This window comes from Rosa rugosa, chromosome 6 (assembly GCF_958449725.1).
Source record: "Rosa rugosa chromosome 6, drRosRugo1.1, whole genome shotgun sequence".
In the NCBI taxonomy this organism is placed as follows: Eukaryota; Viridiplantae; Streptophyta; class Magnoliopsida; order Rosales; family Rosaceae; genus Rosa; species Rosa rugosa.
In genome coordinates this window covers 37473381-37485003 of record NC_084825.1, presented here as the reverse complement: position 1 = coordinate 37485003, position 11623 = coordinate 37473381, and the positions used below count along the sequence as shown (strand labels likewise).

Sequence of the window (11623 nt, the reverse complement as noted above, 5' to 3'; positions counted from 1 at the left end):
GCTTGAAACTTTATAGTGAAAATCACAAGTTTAAATACTTGCAAGTTGCAACTGAAGAGAGTTCTATGGCCGATCAATACTAAAAGTGTACTTACATAAGCATTTGCCTAAACATAATTAGTTATAATGATCCACGCTCATACTACCGCCAGTGGTACCAAGACCATCAAAGGTGTTACCTACGGAAACACTGTTAGACGGGCTATCACCAGAGCTTCAGCTCACCCCAAGATCACCGTTAACGCGCCGCTAGGAACAGCTCATTAAGCCCTACAGCCAGATGACCAAAAGCAGAGCTAAATGGCGACTGCTGCAGGGTCGTGGGGCGTACTGTCCCATCGAGACCACCAAATTCAAGCCTCTCACAGATGTGAAATAGCAGCTCCCGCTCATCACCCGATAGGAACTTGGCATACTCCACGAAGGAGTCTAGGCCACCCGGCGCTGTCTTCCCAGATTGCGCATCTTTCCTTGCCTTCTTCTGCTGGCAGATTGCTAGCAGAATATCCTGCAGTGCATCTACACCTTCCTCGGGATCGTTCTACCACCGCCTTTTCTCCAACCTGCCATCCTTAGCAGCGCCAACAACAGCTGTCGTCGACAAGACCTCGGGCTCCAAGCCCTCTATAGTGATAGGCGCATCAACCCCAGGTTTCTTCGACGGCGCCCCCTTTTCCTTCTGCCCTCCCTGGCGGGTAGCAGGAACCCTCTTTGCAGGCTTCTCTGGGCGACTGCCAAACCGATTCCCCCCAGCGGCCCCCTCTCTGAGGCAGGAGCGGTAGGCTGAATCATGGTCTCTCCAACCGCCGCTAGATATGAATGATGGGGCATGGGGAGAATGTGTTCATCCTCCGCTAGGGTGACCTTCTTGGTATGCGGATCAACTGCCGTTATCTGCGCCTTCAAACCTTCGCCGAATATGCCGTGAAGGTAGTCCAGCCTTGTCCATAGCTTTCTTGAAGACCTCACGACTCCGCCGATTGCCTGGAACGGGATCTAAAAAAATAGGGGAGGCAAAGAGAAGGGAGTAAGTAAGTAAGGCATCAATTGTGTACCCCGTGAGTCACTCCGCCCCTTAAAAAAAAAAAAAAAAAAACCACTCAATGCACCTAGGAATCGAGTCAACTTTAACTCAACTAGAAGTTCCCAACCTGTCAACAGATGAAGCTCAAGAAGGTTCCGATTCTTCCAGGAACCGAGCACTCTCGCTACGCGACATTGCTCCTCAGCTGTCAACGCAAAGTGCAAGCCTGCTGCAAAATTAAAAGCATACGTCAATATACAATTCTTGTAGTAAACTCTACGATAAGCGGCATAACGATAACCTTGTATGCACTGAAACTTAGACTCAATCCTAAACGTCGGCGGCTCCCTGTTAACCGTAGCATCGTATTCCCAGCCATCAATGGCAATACAAACAGTCTTCCGCCAGTAGGTCATAGAGTCCTGCGGATCCTTAATCAACTTCGACGTTCCGACGGACGGGTAAGGTTCACTTGTCCACTACATCCCTTCCTCTTCACATAAACGAGCTCGTAAAAGTAAATCACCTCCCCACTGTAGGACCCTCACACCCAGACAACCGCTGCAGCGAGTTCAGCACCATCAGTATCTTCCACATATTTGGACAAACTTGCCCAAACGCAACTCCAAACTCGCACAGAAGGATTTGGAGGTTGGGAAGCAGCGAGAACCTCACCCCCTGGCAGAAAACTGCCTCGTGAACATCGGCAAACCCCACCGGCACCCTTTCTTGCCCTTCTCTAGTGGCCTCAACTTCAATACACCAGGAAGCTTATAAATCGCTGCTTGCTTCAGCCTATTAATCGCCGCTTGCGTCATCGGACCTTTCGGCTCGTCCATACTAGTGCCATCGGGAAACACCCAAGACGACTCACCGTTAACTTCCATGTCAGAGCTGTCGTCATCATAATGGGAAGCGCTAGCGGCACTGTTACTTTTCGCCCTTTCCTCCTGCTGGCGCCTAGCGGGGACTTTTTCCCCCGCCGTTGAAGTCTTTGCGCGACCAGCACCATGCGGTGCGTTTCCACCCATATCATCAACGATCGTCATTAGCGGTTCAATGTCTAGCGGTTCGGGCAGTGAGGTTCCTGCAGGGGCAGACGGACGCAACGAGTCAATAAATATCCTATATCGGAAACGTCAAGCGACACGTCAGACTCTGCTCGAGATTTCTCTAACGTTAGCCATTACAAACACACTAAAACCTAAAGTGTTAGTTCCAAACAAATCTAAACTACCCCTCTATTAGCATTTATCCAAGAACACCAGGAACACAGCACAACAAAACCCAGAAAAAACAAAAGAGAAACTAAAAACCTAGACTCAGGCATCTCGTAAGTATCTACCAGAAATTCTCCCAACAATTACCCAATGCACAAAATCAATTTCCAAACCACTCTAGACCCGTAAACACATGTCTTAAGCATCATTACAAACCCGAAATACAAAGTTCGCACAGCACCAAAACACAAACTGAAAAGCAAAGCAAGAATCAAAAAAGAGAAATCACCAACCTTGAATGCGTGGAGAGCAGAAACTCTTTGTACTTGCAGATCTCTAGTTTAGCTTTCCTTGGTCTCTTCTTTCCCTCGAATAGCTGCCCTTGCTCCGACCTTAATCTCTCTGTTGTAGTTTCTCCAAGGTTGAAGACGATAAAAATTTAAAGTATAGGTTAAAGTGGAGAGCTTTCAGAGTTTTCCCCCTCTTTTATGTCAGCATCCGCTAAATCCAGGCCATCTGTCGTGAAGAGGCCTCTCACCAGATGACGACACGTGCCCCACTACCTCACTAACTATTCGGGTTAATCGAGGCGATGCCTCGGTTATGAAATCAATAATTACAAGCATTTATGACGAAATGACGAGCGAGTTGAAGAGACGTGCATCTACACTCCAAACCAATCAGCAGTTGACACGCGGCACGATGATGTCAGAAGTAACGCTTATCCATACCAACCGTCCATTCACAATCTTCAAAGGAGAAAGTCTCCGCTAAACGCAACCCCGCTAAGCGGAACTAGTTCTCCCTTTCATAATCTTCAAACGAAAAAGTCTCCGCTAGCGAAACTTCTCGTTCTTAGAATCTCTACAAATCAAGCCTCCGCTACAGCGAAACCTCCGCTAGCGAGCTTCTCATAAAGGCGACGCCTCACAATTAGGGCTGGGATTGGGCCCGGACCCGGACCGGAATTTTCGGGCCGGGCCTAAATAATATTTTTTTAGTTTTAGGACTGAATTGGGCCCGGACCTTTTTTTCGGGCTTTTCAGGCCCAAAAGGCTAAAAAAAAAAAAGATCTGTTCTCAGATCGATCTTGCTCCAAACCTCATTCCTCCGCCCTCCAAAGCCACAACTCAGATTCGTCCTCCAATCAGCATAGCTACAGAAAAAGTGAAAAACTAGAGAGAGACCGAGAGAGAGAGAAATTTTGGGGATGAGTAAAGACAAAGGAGAATTAGGAATTCTCTCATTAATTCATTATCTACAATTGATCTGATGGGGAAGGAGGACTAGGGAGAGAAGGGAAAAGAAAAGAAAAAAAGACAATGGAGGCGTTCGGGGAGAAGAATAAGAAGATAAGAAGAGAGAAGAAAAAAAAAATAGAGGGGAGGGAGGAACAAGAAGAGACCGGAAAAGAAAGAAGAAAGAAGAAAGAAGAAAGAAGAGAGAAGAGAGAAGAGAGAAGAGAGAGAAGAAGAAATAGTCCAGAAAGAAGAAGAGAGAAGAATAGAAAACTAAAAAAACATGAGTAATTGAAGAGAAAGAAGAGAGAGAATAAGAGAGTCCAGAAAAAGAGGAAGAGAGAAGAATAAAAAACTAAACAAATATGAGTAACTATACATGAGTTCGTGCCTTCGGGTTTTTTTTTTTTACTTTTAAGGACCGAGCCCGGCCCGTTATATAATGTTTTCGGGCTAGGCCTTATAAAACTGTCAAATTTTTTTAAAGGGCCCTGACCGTTAGGGCCGGTCCCGGGCTGGGTTTCGGGTTTTCGGGCTTAATGCCCAGCCCTACTCACAATGACAGTGACCGCTATGCGGCATTGCAGTCAAGTATTTCTCCTCCAGGAAAAAGTAAAGGGACATGTCAACAACGTCTACGACGGCCCTGATCAGGCGGTTGACCCCCAACGCTTGGGTATCAAAGATTAGGCTCGCTACCTAACATCCAATGCGATACGCAGCTCCCCTCATCAAAAAATTATCCGACCAAACGGAGGCCTATCTCATCTAGGGAGTGGGGGACTCCTTGGGGGGCCTAGCAGGGGCCCACCCAAAATGGTATAAATTAAGTATTTGCTCAGAACAGGTCCATGATTGACAACGCATTGATGCTAATTATGCTATGGAAGACTAGTAGAGGTAACGCTTCAAACCGCTAGGCAACTCCCCAACCAAGATAGCCTCATTGACTGGGGACTTGTACTTACATAAGCATTTGCCTAAGGATAATTAGCTATAATGAACCACGCTCATACTACTGCCAGCAGTACCAAGACCATCAAGGGTGTTACCTACAGAAACACCGCTAGACGGGCTATCACCTGAGCCCCAGCTCACCCCAATATCACCGTTAACGCCTCGCTGAAGTATCAGAAGCTGGAAATTGAAGCACATCAGTCCCACATTAAAAACAAGGAAGAGATCAGTCTCTCCCTCGCCTATAAAAGGTTCATTCCTCTCTCTTCATTAACTACGCATTTATTACTTACCTAACGTTATGCTGTTAACATAAATACATTGACTGACTTAGGTATCGGAGTAGAGAAGACCGCCAACCGCGGTCTCCCCTCTGACGTCCTTTGTATTTTACTTGACAGGTGACGCTAGTGCTACAATCCATTCGGTAGCGGTCCGAGCTAGGACCAGCATTAATAAGATTTGGCTACCGCTAAATCTTAGACATTAACAATAAGGATTCAACTTTCTTGTTTATTTTTGCTCAAATTGATGGTGAAATAGAAAAAGGTAGAAGAAGGCTAGCAAGAGATCTAAGAGAAAAGAAAATCCAAGGAATAAGATGAACTGGTATTGATTTCTCTAGGTAATTTTACAATGGTAACTAAGCATTACAGAGAGAGATTATGATTTCGTATACTAATCTTATTTTTGTAATTTCTCTAACAAACTCTTATGAAGCTTGTGCTGTTGCAGGTGTACAATATTGTTGTTTTTCCTTACGCTTGAGAGTTGACATGTGTATCTTCTATGAAAAAGTCTTATGTGACTGATGAGAGCTGACCTTGACCTTGGCTTTGTTGTTGACTGTGGCTAAGAAGGCTCAGATTCAGGGAAAAGTCTGGAATACGCAGGCTGCAACTTACGCAGCCAACGTCTGTTAAGACGGAAGGGCAGCAATGAGAATTCCACTCACTGTTATTAATTTGGGTAAAACTCATTTAGCATCAGCCACCCCAATTCAATTTTTTTATCTACTCCTTCCTCCGTCGTCGTTGGCCTATCCACAAACCACAAACCATTTTCTCCAGAGCCACACCACCGTTCCATTTCTCCAGATGACAGCTTAAGAATCTCATGTTATTACAATACCAATTCACATACAGATAATATATATGTAGTTTACTTGTGAGATTATAATGTAGTTGGTCATCTGGATTTGAATAGATTCAGTACTAGTTTATTGAAAAATGTTGAACACAACAATATTCATGTACTTAGACTATTGAACATACCTTTACTGAAAATATTTAGAGTTTATTGCAGACATGGGATCTGCATGCTGTTCTCTTTCTTTTCATTGTTTTTTTTAATCCACTCCTTTGACTTTCTTGTAAATTAATAATGGACCTTATCCCAAGTTTATTACAGACATAGCAACTATTAATGCATTTACAAGAAGTAACTGGTATACGTATAGGACTCTAATCTTGATGTTTATCTATAATGATTCTGATAAGATAAAGCTATAGAAGATTATTCATGTTTATCACATAAACAGTTAAGATATGTATATAGAGAAGAGTTTGAGTTGTAACATGGTTGTTCTTATGGGCAGAAGGCTGTGGACTCAATCCTCTATAAAAGAGTAGGTCCCTGCACTCTCACGATTACACTAGTTTCCAGAATCTCGCCCCATAGAGAATACTAAATACTGAGTGAGCAGTGCAGAAGATCTTGCTTCTACATTTTTACATTTCATTGTTGAAGCTCCTGCTTCCAACATTCACAATGGCCTCAGGTTGGTAATATGATCATATGTAATGATCTTATGCAATTCTAATTGTATGTACGGTTGTATGTTCTCCATTAAATGTATCTATGTGTTATTTGTGTTCAACATGATGTTGCATTTATATCTGGTTTCAGCTTACATTTGGTATCAGAGCCATACCACAAAAACCATAGATCATTTTCTTTGTTTTAGAGTTTTCTCAAAACAAAATGTTTCTATACATACATCTCTGGCCTATGACATATTTTCTATTAAGGCCTGCCTTCTAGGACTTAACCCACTCTTATGCATTCAGTCCAACCCGTTTTAAATTAAACAAAATAAGAAGAACTGATAATTCACAGCATATCAAAACGAAGGTTTCCAGAAATTAAAATGGGTTTTTCCGCTGCGATTTCAAACTTGCTCTTGTCTGCATCATCCTCGAAATTGGTTAGAGGTCTGACTTGAGATCATTCAAATAGACTACCATATATGTTTACATACACGGATTTGTTCCATTTAATTGATTTATGCAGCGCGGGAGCATCCGGGTAAGTTTTCAAAATATCTTGAAATCTTACATTTTCATCAGTTTGATCAAATGCATAAGAACCTTAGAGCACGCCTGGGGTGCACATAAGCTATTAGGTTGGTGCCCAGAAGAAATTTACTTTTGTGTAATCTCGTGATGTATTGTTTGATGTTTGCTGCATTCATGAATATTGATGTGATAATTATCTTATGAGAATGCAATGATTTCAACAATACCATATGAACGTCTGATTGTCTTGATCAAATGATTATACCTGTGTTGATTTTAACAATTAAGACTCCCACTAAAGACTCGTTAAAATTTCCTGCAGGTACAATTGGTGTTTTCTTTCATTCTACAGCTGAAAACATTAGGAACCAATTATCGGTTCTAGATTATGAGGGTTTCTACGGTGAATTTTGCATACAGCAAACCATCGTTGAGATTTTCACTGATCATTGAGTTACAGAACTGAAAGTTTGTGTATTTTGCTTTAAAACATGACTGTGTCTCCCACAGGAGGATAAACTTTATTACATGTTTTAGAATAAAATGCAGTACATTACAGTAATATTGAGTATATATTCAGTTTTGCTTGTTCTTTTCTTGCCACACAGGTACTGACTGAACATACAAATAACATTGCTCGGTTTTACTGGTTTTGTAATTTAGAACTTAATAATTGTCATGTCTTTTCACAACAGGGAAGCTTGATAATGAATAAAGGAATTTTGGGGCTTGATTGATTCTGTGTTTTACAACTATGCTATTTTGAATTGCCTTTCCACTACTTTTGTGGTTTTGTGTTTCGTGTATTTTCTATGTTCTTCATCTTTATTTCATAAGACTCCATAAAACTTAATAAGAAAGAAAGACTTAGACTTTTCTTTTCTTATTTTCAGCTTACAACTCAGGACTAAGCCTAGCTACCATCGAGCCTCTGAATGGAACTAACTATAAGAAGTGGAGATCGGACATAGAGATCTACCTAGGGCTGACTGGAATTGACTTTTGCCTTACTGATGCTGCACCAGTGCTTACTGATGTAAGCAGTGATTTGGATAGAGCTAAGTTTAATGAATGGGCGAGAGCAAATAGAATGTCACTGCTGATCATGAAGAGATTGATGACTGATATTGTCAAGGGTAGCATAGCTGACCAGCCAACTGCAAGGGAGTTTCTGGACTCCATTGCTGAGAAATTTACTCAAAATGCCAAAGCTGAAACTGCTGTTTTGCTCGACTCCCTGACCACCATGAAATATAATGGGACTGTAGGAATGAGAGAACATATTATGAAGTTGATTGACACCACCTCAAAGCTCAAAGACTTGGACATGCCTTTAGATGACCAGTTCATTGTGCATCAGGCCCTGAACTCGTTGCCCTCTCAGTTTAACCAGCTGAAAACCACTTACAATGCTCAAAAGGATAAGTGGAATCTGAACGAGCTTATTGCAGTCTGTGTTCAAGAAGAAGACAGGATGAAGAGGGATAAGGCTGTAACTGTGAACCTAGTGAACAAGCCTCAGTGGCAGAAGTATAAGGGAAAGGGAAAAGCTGTCAGTGTGAGTGACTCTAGCAAACCGTCAACTTCTGGAGTGAAAAAGCCTTTTGTTCACCCAAAAACCAAGAGGACCAGTAGCACCAAATGTTTCTTTTGTAAGAAAGAGGGTCATCTGAAGAGGGAGTGCCATTCTTTCAAGAAATGGATGGCAAAGAAAGGTAAAATCTTACTTCCGATAGAAATAAACCTAGTAGATGTTACTCCTGATTCTTATTGGCTGGATTCAGGCTCACCGATTCATGTTGTTAACTCAATGCAGGGTTTTCTAAGGAAGAGAATCCCAAAAAGGAGTGAGGACAATGTCTGCGCAGGGAATGGCATGAAGGTGGCTGTCAGAGCTATAGGCACGCTCAGATTAGTCTTAGATAGTGGTAGTTTTCTGGATTTAGAAGAAGTTTATTACATTCCTTCAATTCGAAGGAACTTAGTTTCTTTTTCCCTTCTTGTAAAAGCTGGTTACAGCTTTACTGCTGATTTGGCTAGTGGAATAAAAATCCTTCGTGCTTCTACTTATATTGGTTCTGCTCATATGGTGAATGATTATTGGAAAGTAAACTGCACCTGTCCAAAGGAATTATTACTGATTGAAGATTCACAAAAACTGACTGGAAATAAGAGAAAATTTAATGAGAAATCTGCTTTTTTTATGGCATAGAAGGTTGGGACACGTTTCAAAAGAGAGACTGCAACTACTTGTTAAAGAAAACGTTTTGCCTGAACTGGATTTCAGTGATTTAGAAACCTGTATTGAGTGTGTCAAAGGAAAAATGACAAACAGTAGGAAGAAGGGAGCTACTAGAAGTACAGAGTTGCTTGAGTTAATCCACACTGACATTTGTGGACCTTTTTCACATCATACAATATGTGGAAATAGGTATTTCATCACATTCATTGACGACCATTCTAGATTCTGCTATGTCTACTTATTATCAGAAAAGTCTCAAGCTTTGGAAAAATTCAAAATTTTCAGAACAGAAGTAGAAAAACAATTAGAAAAGCAGATTAAAGTGGTTAGATCAGATAGAGGGGGAGAATACTATGGAAGGTACACAGAGGCTGGTCAAAATAAGGGTGCTTTTGCCTTATATTTGCAAGAGCATGGCATTGTGGCTCAATATACCACACCAGGGACTCCGGAACAGAATGGAGTTGCAGAGAGGAAGAATAGAACTCTCTTGAATATGATCAGAAGCATGATGTGTACTTCTGGACTTCCAAGAATGTTGTGGGGAGAAGCATTAAAAACAGCCAACTATCTTACCAACAGAACCCCTACTAAATCTGTGTCAAAAACTCCTTTTGAGCATTGGAACAAACGAAAGCCTAGCCTAAATCACACCCATGTGTGGGGTTGCAAAGCGGAAGCCAGGCTTTACAATCCACAAGAGTCAAAACTGGACTCGAAGACTGTGAGTGCCTACTTTATAGGCTATTCTGAAAAGTCGAAGGGTTTTAAATTCTACTGCCCAGCTCACACTACTAGGATCATTGAGACTTCTAAGGCAGTTTTTGTAGAAGAAATGTGTTACTCCCATGACTTTGAAGATTTGGAGCTGGAATTTGAAGAATTACCTGAAGAAAATGTCATAGAAAATAATGTTTCTATGCCACTTGAGCCTTTACAATTCTCAAATCAATTGGGAACTGAGATCATACCAGAACCAGCGATAGTTGAGAATCAAAATCAACCAGAACCAGCGATAGTAGAGTACCAAAATGAACCTGAACCAGAAAACATTGCACAGAATCAAGCAAACTTAGAAGCGCCTGCACAAGAGTTGAGAAGATCACAAAGAGAGAGAAAGTCTGCGATTCCAACAGATTATATAGTGTACTTGCAAGAAGTAGAAGAAGATACTGGTGATGACAATGATCCCTTGACTTATAAGCAGGCAATGGAGAGTGAACATGCTGACAAATGGTTTGAAGCAATGATAGCAGAACTGGAGTCTATGAGAACTAATAAAGTCTGGAATCTTGTCGAACCAAAAGGGAACCACAAAGCTATAGGGTGCAAATGGGTTTTCAAAACCAAACGTTGTGCAGATGGGAGTGTGGAAAGATATAAGGCTAGACTAGTGGCAAAGGGGTATACACAACAGGAAGGAGTTGATTTCACTGAAACCTTCTCTCCTGTGTCTACTAAGGATGCATTCAGAATCATAATGGCTCTAGTAGCTCATTATGACATGGAATTACATCAAATGGATGTAAAAACAGCCTTTCTGAATGGAGAATTGGAGGAGGAAATTTATATGAAGCAGCCTGAAGGTTTTGTTGAACCAGGAACAGAAAACCTAGTCTGCAGATTAAGCAAGTCTATTTATGGACTGAAGCAAGCATCGAGGCAATGGTATTTGAAATTTGATGCAGTTGTGAGTTCATATGGTTTTACGGAGAACATTGTGGATGAGTGTGTGTACATGAAGAGAAAGGGAGGAAGTTTTATTTTTCTGATACTTTATGTAGATGACATATTGTTGGCGAGTAGTGATATAAATTTGCTGAATGAAACCAAAGCCTTCTTGTCAAAACACTTTGATATGAAGGACCTTGGTGAAGCTTCCTTTGTTCTTGGGATAGAGATTAAGAGAGATAGGACCAGAAAACTGCTAGGACTTTCACAACAGAGCTACATCAGCAAGGTTTTAAAGAGATTTGAGATGCAACAATGCTCAGCTGGTGATGCTCCTATATCTAAGGGAGACAAACTGAATAAAGATCAATGTCCTAGCAGTAAGTTGGAAAGAGAAGAGATGAAGAACAAACCCTATGCAAGGCTTATAGGAAGCCTAATGTATGCACAAGTGTGCACAAGACCAGATTTGGCCTATGCAGTGGGGTTACTAGCAAGGTTTCAATCAAACCCAGGGCACAAGCACTGGGTTGCTGGCAAGAAAGTACTTAGGTACTTGCAGCGAACCAAAAGTCATATGCTAGTCTACAGAAGAGTCAATCAGTTGGAAGTTGTAGGCTACACTGACTCAGATTTTGCTGGAAGCTATCCACATTCTGGAAAGTCCACTTCCGGATACGTTTACATGCTAGCTGGAGGAGCTATTGCTTGGAGGAGTGTGAAGCAATCTCTCACTGCCACATCCACAATGCAAGCAGAGTGCCTTGCAATTTATGAGGGAGTGTGTGAGGGTTTATGGCTGAAGAATTTTTTGTTGCAAACAGACATGGTTGATTCTATTGTTGAGAGACCCTTAAGGATTTTTTGCGACAACACTGCTGCAGTTTTCTTCACCAAAAACAACAAAAGATCCTCTAACTCGAAGCACATAGATTTGAAGTTTTATAGTGTTAGAGAGAGGGTTAAGCATGGTG

The 11623-nt window shown here is 41.7% G+C and overlaps 1 protein-coding gene across 2 annotated transcripts; it reads left to right on the top strand.

Moving 5' to 3' along the window:
- Positions 1–6102: 6102 nt before the first annotated feature.
- LOC133716074 (uncharacterized) lies at positions 6103–8806 on the top strand. Of its 2 annotated transcripts, none has more exons than XM_062142820.1 (3): positions 6103–6219; positions 7630–8451; positions 8553–8806. In XM_062142820.1, exons 1-3 carry the CDS (start codon positions 6210–6212, stop codon positions 8585–8587), a joined length of 867 nt encoding a protein of 288 aa, XP_061998804.1. In that variant the 5' UTR covers positions 6103–6209; the 3' UTR covers positions 8588–8806. The 2 variants fall into 2 exon arrangements, with proteins under 2 accessions (XP_061998804.1, XP_061998803.1); XM_062142819.1 differs by lacking the exon at positions 6103–6219 and adding an exon at positions 6765–7139.
- The last annotated feature ends 2817 nt before the right edge of the window (positions 8807–11623 follow it).

Excerpts from the sequence above, each read along its gene's own strand:
- LOC133716074 (XM_062142819.1), top strand. The coding sequence starts at position 6,992 with ATGATTATACCTGTGTTGATTTTAACAATTAAGACTCCCACTAAAGAC. Across the intron at positions 7,140-7,629 it reads AGATTATGAGGGTTTCTACG|CTTACAACTCAGGACTAAGC; the intron begins GTGAATTTTGCA and ends TCTTATTTTCAG. Across the intron at positions 8,452-8,552 it reads GAAATGGATGGCAAAGAAAG|GGTTTTCTAAGGAAGAGAAT; the intron begins GTAAAATCTTAC and ends AACTCAATGCAG.